The sequence below is a fragment of the Rosa chinensis genome, chromosome 7 (assembly GCF_002994745.2).
Source record: "Rosa chinensis cultivar Old Blush chromosome 7, RchiOBHm-V2, whole genome shotgun sequence".
NCBI lineage: Eukaryota > Viridiplantae > Streptophyta > Magnoliopsida > Rosales > Rosaceae > Rosa > Rosa chinensis.
Window position 1 is genome coordinate 22,675,978 of NC_037094.1, and position 18,292 is coordinate 22,694,269.

General features: G+C 38.4%; 1 protein-coding gene and 1 long non-coding RNA gene across 2 annotated transcripts; both read right to left on the reverse strand.

Moving 5' to 3' along the window:
• Positions 1 to 386: 386 nt before the first annotated feature.
• Positions 387 to 3,236, reverse strand: LOC112180772. Its single transcript, XM_040511372.1, has 10 exons — positions 3,183 to 3,236; positions 2,975 to 3,061; positions 2,809 to 2,842; positions 2,410 to 2,713; positions 2,120 to 2,198; positions 1,771 to 1,848; positions 1,597 to 1,645; positions 1,050 to 1,111; positions 861 to 959; positions 387 to 747 (listed from the first exon to the last, which is right to left on the reverse strand). The coding sequence occupies exons 1-10, from the start codon at positions 3,234 to 3,236 to the stop codon at positions 658 to 660; spliced, it is 936 nt and encodes a 311-aa protein (XP_040367306.1). The 3' UTR covers positions 387 to 657.
• A 10,895-nt stretch (positions 3,237 to 14,131) lies between these two features.
• Positions 14,132 to 16,702, reverse strand: LOC112179158. The gene is made up of 5 exons (XR_002927662.2): positions 15,345 to 16,702; positions 15,067 to 15,247; positions 14,949 to 14,981; positions 14,661 to 14,779; positions 14,132 to 14,262 (listed from the first exon to the last, which is right to left on the reverse strand). It is a non-coding gene; the product is annotated as an uncharacterized LOC112179158 (long non-coding RNA).
• Between the last annotated feature and the right edge of the window lie 1,590 nt (positions 16,703 to 18,292).

Sequence of the window (18,292 nt, forward strand, 5' to 3'; positions counted from 1 at the left end):
CTAATGCTATGTAATATATCGAATCACTATAAAAAACGATGTCCATATATTTTCATAACATCGGTTTTCTTGTCCTCATCGATGGCAATACTTATATTGGACATCGATCTTTTTCTAAAAGACGATGTGCAGTAGCTTATGGCACATCGATTCCAACATAATAATTCGATTTCCTGTGGTTAATGGGACATCGATTTTGATTTTGGACTTGATGTATCTCTTTTACTGGACATCAGTTCTTATAGCTATAACTGATTTAAACTTTATACATAGACATCAGTTTGAAATAAGAGGATTGATGTCCACAAAATTTGTAGCTGCTGCTATACAATATTGCAATATCCACAGTTGACCAAAGTGATTTCAATATATATTGGGATATTTTGTCCAAAATCATCATCATTGACAGTTCACAAAATAGGCAAAACAAAACCCCAATTAACCTACTACAAGACTAGCCTAACAATGCCTATATACAGCAATTTTGTTCATAATTGCTGCATTCACTTCATCTACTACAAAAAAAGTGAACCAAAAACTATGTAGCCTGACTCAAAATCCTCATCCTAGTCAGAATCTACAACAAGGTCTGTAAGTAGTCAAAGTGAACCAAAATAGCAATCTAGCCTTACTCAAAATCCCCATCCTAGTCAGAATCTACAACAAGGTCTGCAAGTAGTCGGCCACCTCCATGCGCACCTCGTCAAGTTGTTGTTGGGTATATCCTTTCCGAGTCTTTACCGCCCACTACAAATATATATATATATATATATATACACAACAAACATATATCAATGTAAGTCATAATGAAATGCGCTAATATTTAAACCAAAGTTTATGTTAATTCCTAATACGTATACCTTGGTCGAAAAGGAAAGTGTGTCATCATTAATAATATCCTTCATGTACCGCATAACATAGTAGCCACACTCAATTCCGCCCGGTTGTTTAGGTACGCCCTATTTATTCACGTTATTAATTAAATTTGAATTACTTTATCACTCTAAATCAAATATTATAACTCAATCAACCACATATACAATGCTTACCGGGAGTAGTCTTAATTTAGGCACTTTGTTAGCCCTCCCCTTTTCAGCATTGTAACTTTTAACCGCACTGTACGGATTTTCCTATTCATTAGTCTTCATTCATGAAACCAGATACAGTAAAATTGTACATAACAAAATATAAGCTTGTCTGTTGAACAAATATAATTGTAGAGGGCCAAAAGAAAGAAGTACTACTTCTGGCAATTTGGGGACTAGCAGCTAGAAAATTACTCTCCATGTCAGATCAGTAAATTATATCTCATGGGAGCCAAACAATAATAGAGGACAAGAAGTCCTCAATTAAGCCTAGAAACACTCAACAGTAGTAAGAAAAAAAAACACTTCAAGATAACATTAGTCAAAGTAATAGCAGCTTTCCAATCTTATGATAGGGCTAATAAGAAGTAATGTCTAAACTCTAGAGCGACTGATGCCCATAGAGCAGACCAAAAAATGATTCGATCCCAAAACATAACTACAAAATGGAGTACTTTTTAAAACTGATATAAAGTAAGTTCCAAAAATGAGAGGGAAGGAAAGCATGTACCAGCTGTAGTGCATTGACATTCAAGTTTTGAGGTCACTGGATCCAAGTCCTGCATGAATTATTAATGTTTAGAACTTTAGAAGTATCCTGATGTATATGAAAAGCCCATTTGAACAAAAGAATTACTCGGACACATATAATATATATAGTTATGGTTTAAGAGAATGACCATACTGAGTGAAAGCGAGCTATCTTGATATTTTTCTTAACAGCATCAACTCCTGTTACAGCAGCTCTCATCCGAGCTAAAGGCTGAAAGAGTTTAAAGATTAAAGTCAACCCATTTACCAAATACATTTTTCAGCTATCATTTCAGTTACACATAACTTATAGTAAAGCAGCTGAGTTGACAACATTACATGCTCTTGTAGGGCAATAGAAATGTCAATGTGATGGATACTGTCTCTGCAATCGACAAGTATCAAAGGATATTCAGCCAAACCAACACTAGTAGTAAGCATTTTTTGGATTAAATTTAACCCCCATTGCCGAATGCCTAAATTACTCATCTGAAATAACATACCTCAGAAAGAATTCCACCTCCACAGCCAACATCAATAAATTTGAGCCCTTCAAAGGGCCTAGCAGATAATGGGTCCCTCCTGAAAATCAAAAACACAAAATAAGAAACATGGAAGCACTATTTTCCTATTAAGTCCTAATACATGTTTTCAGGTGTGATTCTTTATAACCGTTTCATTTTAGTAAACAGTACCAGAAAGCAAGGACACCTACGTCTTCATTACTTAGCAGCTACCGATTTTCATTATTCACTAAACTCATAACTACAGTCAGAAAATAATTGAGCTTCACCTGAAATGACGGCACAGTGTTGAGCGAATGAATGCAAGCCTTGTAGGATTCATTATAAAGTAAGTTACATAGCCACGCCTTTCAAATGGCCTTCCATCACCATCCCCACCAGAGAAACGCTGTTTAGGAGGTGCATCCTTAAAAGCACCCTGACCAGCAGGGGCTGATTCACTATTGTACCCACTGTTGTTTTCATTATTGGCTGAATCACAATTGTATCTACCACCGCCACGGCCTCGCCCATATCCATATCCACTTCCACCCCCACGGCCTCCTTGACCAGCTTTATTCTTTGAATCCCTCACTGCACAAGATGAAGCAACATCTAATTAGTAAGAAGAAACTTTAAATAAAACTTTATACTTCAGTCTCACGACAAAAGATTCAAATTCCCATAACAAAGACGGGAGAAGGCTTTTCCTGATACATATAACTATGTGAAAGAGGAAAATTACGTATGACATATGAACAATATGCCAAAGTAACAAAATTTCCATCTGATGGATTACCTGATCAGATGACAATATGAACAATTCTATGAAATTTTATCCATCTGATGGATTACCTGATCAACAAGAAGATACACATTTGAGCCAGCTACTAGGGCCACAACTCTGAATTTTTTCGGGTTCTCTGCAACAATGTCCAATGTCTGTAGAAACAGGAAATTGTGATTTTAACCAACTAATGCAATTTCCATAATCTGTCCACTTACATTTTTATCTTTAATCCCAAAACAAATATTAAATGAAAGAAAGGGATCTCTGCCATACCTGGGTTCCAATGGAACCAGTAGATCCAACAACAGAACTAGGCTTTTGGACCATCTCAAGTCCTCTGGCCCGGCTCCGGAAAAGCACTTCCTAGCCAAGCTGGAGGTGGTGCTTGTGCTGAACACTGAATTCTTCTTCCAATCACTGTCCTGCAATTTTTCTCTTCAAAGCAAACCCACCTATGTACAACAAATGAGCACAACACCATCATTTCTCATTCCATATTTCACAAGCAACTGAATTTTTACACATCAAACAACCATATAATCATAATTCAGAGCTTCATACAAGTAAATTTACAGGCTTTTTTACATATATGCACTTTATCATATGAACTTTAATCACCCAATAAAAGTACAAAGACACTATCTTTATACAAACACAGAAATCCCAAATGAAAATTGCATATAATATTCTGTCAAAAATTCAAAATCAACATCCAAACTAACTCAAATTCCCATACTAACTCGTGCAAAAAGAGGTTGAGAACTGACCCAAGACGCGAACTCTCCGTCAGCAGAGAAGAGAAAGCATCCGAGTTTTCATTCAAACCGACTGATAGCTTAGTAAGATTGAATCCAAGTTGAGCACAAAGCCTACATATTAGTACAGAATGACAACAATTGATAAGTAACCTTAAACATATTAAAGACCAATATTCTGAATACCACTAATGTTTATACATGATTTCAAATTCTTGTTTCTACTCCAAGTTTAATTGCAATATGTATGCAAATATATATGTATAAACCTCATCATTAGACACTTCCTCATTCAGCACTGCATCAAAAAAAAACTCATGTTTCTCCACATATGTTGTCAACCTGCAGAACATAGAGAATGAATTCAGAAACACAAAAATCCTCTTAACCAAATATGAATTATGAGTACAATCATGAGCTAAGCATCAGACTAAACAGGAGAAAAGAGGGGAAAGGGAAACAAAAATGATCTAGGGTTGCAAAAAATAAAAAATAAAAATAAAAAGAGAAATGAATTAAGGATACCAAATATTTACACAACCATCATTATCAGACTATCAGCAAGTACGGGTATGTAATGACATTTATTTTACCAGTCTTATGTCTAGTGTACCTAGGTTGTATGCAAGTTTTTTAATATACCTCTGATTTTGCATATACAAACTGTTATTTACTTTTTACATCCCAATGGCAGGAAGAAGTAAAAGGAGGCATCATCTGTATTCAGCCGGCTCTAGTTGCAACAAACATACTTGTCTATTTATTTCATCAAGTCGTTGGCAAAGAGTAAACATCTTTTCTCTAGTAAGTTGTTTACCATCAAGTGGCAGTTACCTTGAGCTTAGTCTCATGAACTGTTACAGAGTTGGAAAGTTTGTCTATTATGTCTTCCTCATTCTTTGCCAATTCCTTTTTGTTACGTGGTCTCTTGCGCACCTGCATTCACACCATTACAAGTCTGATTAAAAAACGAAAACAGATTCTGAAAGGCTTAGCAGATATGGAAGTGCAACCATTTTCTCTTTAACCAAATCAAGCCCCTTCATAACTTGAACCAGAAATTGCCTGGTAGTCTCATGGGCATTGCAAATTGTTTCAGGTGAATACCAAAATCATAAGTATCATTGGGATGGGAGGATAGGAGCCTAAGAGTTTATTAAGGAATAGATAGAACATACCACAAACTGGCTTTCTCTTTGTCTGCTGCAAAAAATTTCATCACGAGGTTGTTTTCTGGTAACCGAGCCCTTTCTTCTTTGCTTGTTGTTAATATAAGGTTCAGAATCATTAAAGCTCCTGCCCTGAGAAGGATAATATTAAGGACCAACATCATGCATTCCCGACTGGCATCTATAGATGTGATATAGAATAATTTTAGAAATACAAATAGACAATGCATGCGGATTCATCTCTGTCTATTTCTACTGTAAAAGCAACTCTTGATAATACATGATGAACTCCCAGACTAACATATTTAAAACATAAAGAGAAAATAATAACTATATACATGATATAAAGAAACGCAGTACTGTATTTACACTTCCTGCAAAATCCCAAGACTCAGGTAGTGAAGTTTGAATTATTGAGACACGACATTCATAAAAGAATACCGATGCAATTGCACAGTAAGTACTGAATTATACAGATAATCACATAGTTGATAAAGAAAAGATTTCGCCACCAGAATTACAACATCGAACTATAATGATATAACCATGGGCACACAGACACATTTACATGTATCTCTCTTAAAAGTTTCTCAAAGTTTGATCTACGTACTGCATATATACATATAACAAGATAATTGAGCATAGATTCTTAAGAAGGGTCTGTGCATATTTGATTTGGTGCTAAACTTATATCCTTGAATCTCTTCCTCTATTAAACTGATTAACTGAGATTAATCTAAGAACCATAGTTCCAACAGAACCCAAATTCATGAGACCAAATTAATGAATCTAAGCACCATAGTTTCAACAGAAAACCCAAATTCATGAGACCAAACCAAGCAATCTAAGCACCATAGTTTCAACAGATAAGCCAAATTCATGAGACCAAACCAAGCAATCTAAGCACCATAGTTTCAACAGCAAAACCCAAATTCATGAGACCAAACTAAGAACTAAAAGTTTCAAAAATAAAATATAATCGACATGAACAACTAAAAAGATCAAAAACAAAAACATTCAAAGCATTTAGAGCTTTAAGCCATTCAAAAACAAACCCAACTGAAATGCATAAGAATTAAACAAAAAAGACCCAAACTTTAGATCAAAACCGGCCAGAAAACCAGCACTGGTGGTGAAGAGAAGAGAGAGAGCGGACCTACGATGGTGGCGATCGGAGAACTACCTCAAGCCGGCTCAAGTCGGACAATGACGAGCTCAGGTGGGAGAATGAGTTCGTGGTCAGGTCATTGAATGAGCTAGCTGAAGGAGTTCGTGGTCGTGGTCGATCGAGGCTGTTCTGGGTCGATGAAGGAGCTGAAGGTGGCTCGGATCGTTGAAGGACGAGGTCGGGTCGGAGAAAGAGCTCAGGTCGTACAAAGAGGTCGGAGGAGCTCACTGAAGGAGATCGTGGTCGTGGTCGATCGAGGCAGTTCTGGGTCGGTGAAGGAGCTGAAGGTGGCTCGGGTCGTTGAAGGACGAGATCGGGTCGGAGAACGAGCTCAGGTCGTAGAACGACGTCGGGGAGGACGAGGTCGGGTCGGAGAACGAGCTCAGGTCGTAGAACCAGGTTGGGGAGAACGAGGTCGGGTAAGGTGAAGGAACTGCGCGAAGTGAAAGTGGGAGAGGCTGCTTTAGCTAGGGTTAGCTTCTGAAAATACTAAGTGTTGGGGGGAATGAAAATTTAGTCCCCGCGCCTCTCAAATGTTTTAAGTTAGTCCCTCCGCGTTTTTTCAAAATTTTTGAACAAGACTTTACACATCAGTTAATTTAACGACTGATGTTTATAATTACAAGAGAAATCGATTTTTCACAAAGTGATGTTAGCATGTATTTTTTACATCACGTGCAATTCCGACCGATTTAATAGTGGTGATGTCTTACGCCATAATTCTAGTAGTGTTTGATTGAGAAAACCCTCAATACCTTCCCTGTCCATGCTATGAGGTCCTGTGATTTATTTCGGACTCATATAAATGCAAAACGGATCACAAACTTTCAACAGCTTATTGAAGCTATGGAAATTGCTAAAAGGCAAGGCAATGAGCTTGTGAGAAGAGAAATTGATAGGTTTAGAGATAGCTATCCAGAGCATCGTCCCATGGCTAGAGAAAGTCGCCATAGACATCATGATCTATATGATTGAAATGCTCATGAAGGTAGTCACTGAAGGCGACAATCACACCACCGTAGGAACTGTTACTTTGAGGGACGAAGGGTTGGAAACCATAGAGCCAACGTTGGCCATGGTCATAATTTTCCAACGCCGGACCATGCACATTGCGCCAATGCGCCTCAATCAAGGCTGAATCCTCTTCATGGTGTCTATTTCTGATATGGAACGTCTGATCAATGGACCTGAATTTGCAATGTACCTAAGAAGGTAGCCGCATCATGGTGATCAAGACATCGAGTTCAAAAAGACTTTAAATCTGGCGATGAAGATAAAATGCCGCAGATTTTTATTTCAAATAGTCTTTTATTTTTCCAAGAATTATGTAATGGCAATTATGCCTTAATCAATAAATGACAATTTTGTATTAACTCTTTCTCAAGTGGCACATCCAATGAAGTATGATGTCTAGGAAAGTGATTGAGATTAGTGGTACTTAAGAGAGCCTCGCTCCACCGACATCTCTCTCTACTTCCCTGGTCATATTTGATTGGAGTTACCAAACGGATTGAGTGACTACGATTTGTCTAAGTTTGATTTTTATTTTGGATTAGACTTTGGTTAGAAACTTTGATGTAATCATTGGCTATTAATAAAGTGTCGATTCTTTCACTTAATGTCCTGGACATACCTTAATTCGAACTTTATTATTTGAAAGATATAAAAGCCAATGGTTTTCATGTGGAAACACATTGTGAGAATGGACAAGAGTTCCTTTGCATCACCTCTAATGACTACAGACACAAACGAGTATTAGAGAAACTTATGTGTAGCTCTAGTGGGTTGTATGCAACCACTATTCGAGTTATTGAATCCAACCATATCATGAGAGATGACTTATGGGATTCTGACACATATAGGCTTTGGCACCACCGTTTGGGACACCCAGGTCATGATATGATGATCCGTGATACTAAAGACTTCACACGGACATCTCTTCTTCAGAACGAAGAGAAGTGAGAATCAAAAGTCGATTCAAAGAGAGCATTGCACCGCCGCCGCGCCTTGGGGCAGCGCCGCCATGCACCACCAGCCGGCCAACGCTTGCGCCGTGATCCACCTGCGGCAAAATCATGGCTTTGACTCCATGTATGGAGACTTAACTCCTCTCTCTACTTCTCAAAATAAATTGTGACATTGTGGCTCAACCAAAACCTTCATTGGTTGATTATAAGGCCAATCTTTCGTTCTGTAAAGCCTGTTTTTTTAGGATCAAGACCATCCTATGCAAAGGACACTAAAAAAATAATTCCATTCTTACATAGAATCCAAGGGGATTTTGTGGATCGATTCAACCAACTTACGGACTGCGTAGATGTTTTATGGTGTTGGTTAATGTGCGGACACGCTGGTCACGTGTCGCGCTATCATCTACTCGCAATGCTGCTTATGATGAACTCCTAGCCCAGAACATATGGCTACAGGCTCACTACCCAGATCATCCTATTCAGTCAATTTGACTTGATAATGCTAGAGAGTTTACATTGAAAATTTTCAATGACTATTACATATCATTGGGTATTGATATCAAGTATCATATTCCCATATACACACCCAATTGGTCTAGCGGAAAAGCCATCATTAAACGACTACGATGCTAGCCCGGACATTGGTAATGCACACCAATATTTCTGCTTGGGTTATACAATATCGCATGCAGCTATGCTAATTCGTCTACGACTCATAACGGCCACTCAACTTTTATTTGCGTTACAGCTAGTGACTGGGTTCGAGTCTAATATCTCGTACTTATACATATTTGAGTGTGCGGTTTATGTGCCAATTGCGCCGCCACAGCGCATCAACATGAGTCATTGCAACGAATGCATATATATATATTTGTGTTGGACATGAGTCTCCAACTATAAGTCCGCTATGTAGAATCCTTGACAAGCGATCTCTTTTTTTGCTGGATTTGCGGATTGTCACTTTGATGAGACAGTCTTCCCGTCGTTAGGGGGAGATTAGAACGTCAACGTTCAACAGGAACGACAGGAATTGTCGTGGTCTGTCCCCACTATATCTCATCTTGATCCCCTAAAAGTGACTAGATCACATATACCTGCTGCAAACATGTTTGCAAGGATTGATGTCCCCACAGGAGGACATGGTGCCACCCAGAGGAGATGGGTACGGCACCACTACCATGGATGGTGGTATGGTGACACCACAAGGTGGTATAATGGCGTCATAGGCCATGAGTTCTGCTAGAGAGCGTAGGAGACCCATAGGTTCGATGGATTCTCGCCCAAGAAAGAGAGCGAGTTTGGCACAACTTGATCCATTGATCATTGATACTCAAAATCCGTCTCATGAGAATATTCTGGATTGTGGTTATGTCCAAGAGACATCGTTAGGGGACGCCTCAATGTTAGAACCAATTCCTGAGAATATAGAGATCTCTATGAATTACACTAGTGTACATGAAGACGTGGAATTATTGAGACCAATGACATTGAACCTTACTCCGTTGAAGAATGCCAACATAGAGAAAATTGGCCTAAATGGAAAGATGCGATCCAGGTTGAATTGGATTCACTAACGAAGAGGAAGGATTCCAGGCCTGAGATGCCAACACCTCCTAACATAAAACCTGTTGACATTAATAGGTCTTCGTTAGATATCATGATGAGAAAAAGAGAGGATAATCTAGCCTTATGGCACAAGGCTTCTCACAAAACGTCCTGGAATCGACTACGAGAAGACATATTCTCTCGTAATGGATGTCATTGCACTCCACTACCTTGTTAGTTTGGTAGTTTCCAAATAACTGAACATGCAGCTTACGAATGTGGTCACTATGTATCTCTATGGGGATCTAGATACGGAATATAATGAAGGGTCTTGTGTACTTCATTTACCCAAATCAAGTGGCTCTTGTGAGGGTGAAATGCTCACTAAAGTGACTACTTGATTGGGAAGGGATATGATGAACTATCCCCCTGCGTTTTCATGACAAGTTCTGGATTTGCAATTGTCACGGTTTATGTTGATAAACATAATTGGAACCTTTGAGAGTTAAGGAAAACCGCTGAACACCTGAAATCCGAGTTTGAGATGAAGGACCTTGGGAGAACACGGTTTTGTCTAGATTTAGAACTTGTATACCGTGTCAATAAATGCTTTGCATTTTGATAAAGTCAAAGATGCACTCTCATGGTCGTCCGTAATCTTGACCCTAAGAGGGATACGTTTCGTCCCAGGGATGATGACAAAGACGTGTTAATTGGCAGAAGTATCTTAACTAAGTGCAATAGGCGCATTATTGTACTTAACACACTACAAGATTAGACACCTCATTTGTTATGAACTTGTTGGCTAGATGTAGCCCTGCGCCAACGCAACACCATTGGACTGGTATAAAGACAATCTTTCGTTACTTAAAAATGTACGATAGATATAGGCTTGTTCTATCCCTGCAGAGAGAAAAGAATGACGGAAGAATGAGAACGGATCTCATTAGCCCAAGTGGCACCGTCCAAGACGCCGTGATTAGCAAAGCCGCCGGTCACCCATCCTCCTCCCTTACATCAAAACGATGATGATGTTTTGATGGATTTTGCTGATGTAGGGTATCTCTCTGACCCTCACAAATGTCGTTCTCAGACCAGTTATGTCTTTACCATGGGAAGCACTGCGATATCTTGGAGGTCTACAAAGCAGACCCTTATTGCTACTTCCTCAAATCATAGAGATTATCGCTCTACATGAAGCCGTGTGTGAATGCATATGACTAAGGTCTGTAATTAAACACATTCGAGGAACTTGTGGTTTGAAGTCTACCACAGATGAACCTACATGCATTTATGAAGATAATACAACTGGTATTGAGCAAATGAAGTAAGGTTTCATCAAGGGCAACAACACCAAGCATATATCGCCTAAGTTCTTTTACAATCAGCAACAACAAGCACTTTTAAAGATTGAAGTGAATCAAATCCGATCTGAGGATAATGTAGCGGACTTATTTACTAAGTCGTTATCTAAATCCACCTTCGAGAAACATGTGAAGAGCATCGGATTGAGAAAATTATCCGAACTCTCATGATTGTAGCAATCAGGGGGAGATGTCGACATCAGGGGGAGGATGATGTCTACATGTTCAATCTTGAAGAGTGAAGGAAGTGTTGTGCTCTTTTTGTCCTTCGACCAGGGTTATTTTTGTCCCACTAGGTTTTTGTTACCTGGCAAGGTTTTTAGTGAGGCAACGATCAAAGTGTCATCACCAAGTTTGAACGGCACAAGGGGGAGTGTTGAAGGATGTTGTATTCTAGTGTGCCTCTTCAAACTAGGGTTTAGTCCTAGAATTGTAATAGGAGAAGGTTCTAGATTTCTAGTTAATTATGTTCGGATTCTATTACCTTTTGTGTACTCTGTAAATTCCTATATATAGGGCTCCTATTATCAGTAATACGACTACAATTCTCTCTGCAATTCCAATTTACTTCAACAATTTGGGTCTTCTTTAGCTTACGTTTCAATAACTTATTCTGTATTTTTTTTCCCTAATTTTCAACCAAATCATCCCCATGCCAATGAAACTTAAACCCGTTACCTCCACTGTATTACGCGGTTAACCAACAAGTCACACCTCACTGAAAACCTTTTTTTGTATGGTTATTGATTTAAGAGGTTTGCCCTGCCTCATTATTTCATGTTCTTTATTTAATATATTGGAGTCTTAAGGAGGCTAATCCTCTTCTAATCTTCTATCACTCGTTTCATCAAAAGAGAAAAAGATGGGAAAAAAAAAAAGCCGTACTAATGTGGTGATTTTATTCCAAATGTTTATTTTTGAAACTAGAAACTCATATAGATCAATGATCATGTACTCTAACTATTGCAATTTTCATCGACATTTTATTCATTTTTTTTTGTCAATACTGTCTAGCTACAAAAGCAGTGAACATAGCCATTAATATTCCTCATTTCTCTTCCATGAAATATCCAAATGCCTGCTAGATGATGTTGCACTACCAATTTAGAGGTTTATTTCTACCAAGTGATCGAGCTCTGGCCCTCAATTTTGTTGAGTTGAAATTTGTAAACTAACTTGCCATAATCCCTCATTTCCTTCCAATACTTCTCCACCAAATATAGTCCAACGTAGATAAATTTCTTATCTCTTCCACATTCAGAGCTGCAGATAACTCTAACAGGATTTCGCGTCCATACTATTCTTCATAGCAAGGTTTTCACGTTTAAGCTCTTGATCTTCTGGGAGCCTATGATGCATCACACTTCCTCCATGACCGGTGTAAGTCAAGGAGTTCAAATCAAGGAAATTATCAGCATATCTTCCAGATGCTACAACACTGGTTGCAAGTGATTCCCTACCAAAATATGCATAGTCTGCGATGTAAGCCGACAATAGTAAGCACCATTCTGTACTGAAACTTATCATCAACTTCGACACTCGGATCCCATGATTTGTTTGCCTATATTAACATATCCTCTCTCCTTCTTAAGGATCTTTGCAGCTTTATAATCTATCCTTCTGGGAGAAGTTGCTCCTTCTCTTGACCCTTTACTCTCTATCTCGATACAAATATCTTTGAATCGAGCCAATGTCTCTTTCACTTTCTTTCAGATAACAGATTTGTTGCTATCACGAAGGCTAGCAGCAGCAGCATTACCAAAGTGAGTAGTCTGCCCTCTAATATTGTCTGAGTCATTTTGAGATCTTTCTGGTTGAAGATTTATTTCAAGTTGCCTTTTTATTGGACTCATGCCTCTATTTCGTTTAGACTTGCATGCAACTTTTCCCCTCTACCATGAAGCTTGACTCTCGGCACAGCTATTGGTTTTTGCACATAAGTCTTGGTAATGTTTGATGATAATAGAGGTTTGTCACCCATAACCTGACATAGAGACTGCCAATAGAGGAGGGAAAAAAGGAAGCTTTGGGGATGAGAAGATATTGGCAGGGGCCATTACCATGGGTAGGGATGGCCGGTAGTGGCTATGTGATAAGACACTCATCGATCAACTTGGAGTTAGCATGACTGAGGCTAAGATCTAGGAGTTTAGATTAAATTGGAGGATTTCGAAAGAGGTAGCGCTGCGCCCACTAAGAGAGGGAGAGGTAGCGAGTCACCCAGAAAATGGTTGTACAGCCGTTTATGAGTATCAATTTAGGTGTGGGTTGTCGCTACCGCTTCCTTCCTGGTTACAATATATTTTCTTCTACCTCAATGTCGCCATTGGCCAAGTATCGTCAAATACACTGAGGCAAATTCTTGGTACTGCTATTATTTGGCGTGTCGCCAATAGGCAGTTCCCCACTCACCATGAGATCAGTGCATGTTACAAGTTGCAATACTCAGGGAAGAAAGGCGATAGTGGTTGCACTATGTCACCAAAGCCATCAGACGACAGATTATATCTGTCGTCTGATTCATAAAATTTCTGTTGTCTCCTGGCGTGATGTCTCTTAGTCCTTCAGACGACAGATATTACCCGTGGTCTATATTTCACTCAAACAACATAGGCCGCCAATAATCTGTTGTCTAATTATGGTGAGATAAGCCGAATTATGACTTTCTGTGGTTGAAAATGTAATGAAACGACAGTTATATGTTGTTATAAAGAATTCCACACAACATCTTTTCATAAATCTCTATCGTATGTATTGAATTGAGACAACAGAAATCTGTTGTGTGAATATATGGAGATATGAACTATCTTGGTTATTTTCTGTTGTGTGAATTTATTTGGGACGACATATGTTTACCATGTTCTATTGTTTCTTTTTATTTAAAACGACATAAATAAGTCGTTTGAATATATAGAGACTTGAACTTTCTTGGGTCTTTCTGTTGTGTGATTCAATTAGAAACCACAGTTATATGTCGTTGTATAAGACTGTTAACAATAGACATTTGCTTGAATTCTGTTGTTTGATGTTGGTTTAGACATCAGCTTTATTTGGTTCGTATGTCTTAGCAAGTGCAGTTGCACAACACCATATTAAGAAATCTAGTCTGAAAATTTTAATTGTAATGTAAGAGGAACACTTCAATCAAATTATCATTATAATTAATTTCATTTGAAAATGTACAAGTATCCAGATCTCATTACATCAATCAATCAACTATAACTGTACAATTAAATCCACATAATCTGAAAATACCAGATCATCTAGTGCTCTAAACTGCTCTACCGACCAGCCACACTTCATCATCTTTCTTAAGCTCTCGAGCTTCTACCCCAGCTCCCCTTTTCTCTTCTATCAGCAATACCATATGAAAGTACCACACCTACAGTTTCAAACAACCCAGAAAACATACAATTAGATGAGTTCTCTTATCCATCAACAACTATAATCCGTGTCCGGTCTGGCTTCATTAGTCAATGTCAACTTCAATTTACCATTTTCAAAGTTGTCTAAGCTCTGCACATGTACAATATTAGTTCAGAAATGGAACAAATTATTGTAGAAAGCTTAGTGACTCATTTAATGACAATGTATATTGATTAATGATGAGCTTAGTTACCTATTTTTCTTGCACATGATTCAACTGAGTTCATATTTCAAAAAATTACATATAAAATAAAAGATTATACACATACATAATGAAATGTATCGGAAATGGCTGGCAATGAAATGAAAAGAGTTTAACCCTTTGAGCTTGCCAATGACTACATAATGAAATACCTTGAGAAACTCTTGTTGTACCCCAGCCAACTCACTCTCTGCAGAGGAAGCCAATTCATAAACATACCAAGTTCATGGTATCTCTTTCTTATATCATCAATCCCAACTGTTTCTTTCACCTGTTTCTCATTCAACCAAAATACTCAATTATTATAAACAAAGCTTTCTTTATAGAAAAACAAAATCTAAGAGCACAGAGCAATGAACAAAACCAATTAAACTCAAGTTTAAACTTCGAATCCCATAGAAATCTAGAACAAAATTGAGCAGTAGTATTGGGTAACATACCTTAGTAAAAACTCGAAGCAATAGGGGGCAAGTCTGCAATTCAAACAACCACCCAAAAAATCACCAAAAGTAAAACAAAAAACAAATCGACCAAGACAGAAAAATTGCTATTACGTACTTGTTCAAACAGAAGAGTACGTTAATTAACCCTGAAAAGAAGAGGAAGTTGATTACCATGCAAACTCCTTGAATATTTCCACACAAGTCCAGCAGTTGATACAACTCCAATAGCACTTCCTGTAACTGCAAATTTTGCTGCTTCCCTAGCTGTCTTCAGCTAAGGACAGTAAATGCTTGTTCTGTACAGATCGGTTATCATTGGAAAAAGTTTTTGTTATGATATGCAAATTCAATAACAAATACTTTATAAAATGAAGTGTCCTGAAAAGTACATACATGTTCACTCAATATTCATCATCTATCTTCTCTTTAAACTGCTTTACAGTTTTGGCATCAGGTGTAAACCGACAGACAATATTGCACACTTATGGCTCCTGCAATATGATTGTCCAGGTTCACAATCTTCCTCACCAATCTGTACAGAACAAGCAACAAAATGATCAGAGGATACTCAAGGTTACGACGTATTATGAGCAAAACACATTCTAAATCAATGGGTTGTGGTCCAGTCCTGTCAAAAGGTAGGTATGCAAGGAGAAGCAAATACAATATATAGTTGTGTACTGCCAAGATAAGTTTAAAATTTCTTCAGTGACCATCTTAATTCTTAAGGGGACATTGAAAATGCAGATAACCGAGTCATATATAGAGCTAAGGGGGCCAAAAAAATCCAGTCTTTTGCAAAGAGTCTATCATGTTTCCATAGTACTTGTACCAAATCAGGACTTCCATAATTCTAAGAGTTCAGATTACCAATCTTCAAACGAAAACTGCAAACGAACTGTCCGATCTTTAAGCTACATCGTTTTTGACAGAAAATCAATTCCAATCGTAGCCTGCAATCTTAACATAAATCAAACCCCCAAAAATTCAAAAGTTTCACTGAGGATCTATATACCCAGAGGCACAGAGCATAGTTCAACAATAATTTCAAAGCAATTACTATCAGATTTACCGTTCTATATCATCAAATATCAATTCAAAGCAAAACATACACACATAATCAAAATTCAAAACTCATCATCACATCAAAACCAACGAAACGAGCAGTCTCAGAAACTAGCAGATATACAATATATTACTAGTAGATTATTTCACAAAAGAACAAGAATTAAAAACCCAGAATGCTATTGATCGAATCTGAGAGAGAGGAACTGATCAAGTTCTTGATTTGAGAGAGGGACTTAGCCGTCACTTGTCGAGAAGAGCGAGCGTCGTCGACCGTCGAGGGGAGAGGGAGAGTGCCGGTGCCGTCGAGGAGAGAGAGAGAGAGAGAGAGACAACAACGATGAAGAGACACCCAGAGAGAGGGAGAGCATAGGTTTTCAGAGGGAGGTCCCCCATAGGTTTTAGATATGAAATGAGATTTTATTCGGAGCGAGATGAGTGAGGTTCTTCTGGGCTTTCAGTATTATGAGCTGAGGGTGCTGGATTACAAGTGATTGAGCGAAGATTTCGCAAGAAATTTTGGTTGAGGGCGCTAGATTTCCAGTTCGATGGTTTTGGATCTTTGGTCGAGAGCAAAGAGAGAAGTTTGCTATGGAGGTTTTCAGTTTGATAAATTTTGAGGGGGAGGGGGGGGGATTTTTCTTTGAAGTGTGCATCCAATTCCACTTTACGTTGTGCCAAAAAAAACAAATAGGTAATACACAATCACTACTAAATGAATCTCCATTGAATGTACAACAGAAATCTGTTGTCTGAAACGTACCATTTTTATACACAATCAAGACTAAATGAATCTCCATTGAATGTACAACAGAAATCTGTTGTCTGAAACGTATCATTTTTCTCAAAACAAATTTACTATGGTATATCACTATATTCAGACAACAGAATTTTTCCATTCTGTTGTTAAAATTTTTCAGACAACAGAAAACAACTATTCTGTCGTCTGAGCTCTGTCGTCTGATGAGTTTATTGACGTAGTGTTGTGTTACTATGAAGGCTGGTAAATATGGGGCCATAGTGGAGGATCTGTTGTCCTTCGTTTATCAGCAATAGAGAGACAAAGTTATGATTACCAGTGGGGGATGGCGAAATGAAGATCTGCCTCCCATGTCTTGCCACTTCCAGCCTCTGAGTAGGTTCATGTCCCTCTTGTGATCACTAAAATATGTTTGTATGTTCTTGTATGGTATAGGTTCTAACACTTGCATATGTATCGTAGTTCCACAATCGATTAAATTAACTGATTTAGAGAGGTGCCGCATATTGAGGGTTGTGAAATGCTTCCCCAAAGGGACGGGGCATGTTGCTTGCCTCTGCCGACCTGCTGTTTTGAAGGAATATAAATTGGGGAGGAAACCGAGTGAGTGTCGGTAGTTGTATAAGAAACTTGACTGTTTGATTGATAACTTTATGTCACTAATATCTTATTTCATTGTTTTGCAGTCAAGATGCCAGAGAACAGGGCTAAGGACAAGGGTGGAAAGAAGAACAAGGGTCCTTAAGATGATGTCTCAGATGACAATATTATCATAGGTCTCGTTGAGGTTGCATTGGAGGCCCATAGGCATGATGTCAACCTTGCCACAAGTGAAGCTGTTCGCCGGGATGAAGAAGTTGATCTTCATGTCGGTGTTAAGGAGTTTGAAGAGTTCCCCCAGAATGTGGCAGAGTATCTCAGTATCAACCTTGATGATCTACACACCGAGGTCGTCGAAGGAGATGACGGGGAAGGTGGGTGAGAAGATTTATAGAATGATACTGAGCAAGAGCAGGCTGGAGCTGACCAAGAGCAAACTACTCTTGGCAAGGGGAAAGTCTCTGTTGTCGAGAAGTTGGTAGCAACGAGGCGAGAGGAATAAGCTGAACAAGACGTAGAGGGCAAAAATTGATGCGGCTAAAATAGCCTCACAATTTAACCCAGTAAAATGTAGTTGTCAGTATAGGATAAGCAGGGATCGTTCAGTCCGGGGATTGTAGGGTACACCTACACTAAAAGGTCAATTAACAAATAAAAGAATAAAATGGGGGGTTTTGAAATTTGGTTTCTAGTCTACTTAAAATAAAAACAAAACAAATAAAATTCTTCCGTAACCTAGACCACTACCACTCGAAAATTATTAAGTGTAAAAACAGAAAATTCATTTCAACATGCAACAAAAACGTGCCCATCTTAAATGCTAGATAAGAGCCCAAATGAAAAGCTGTCACGGTCCAATCCATTTATCTGATCCGTTCTTTGAATTAACTCACACGTGCAAATTAACCATTACTCA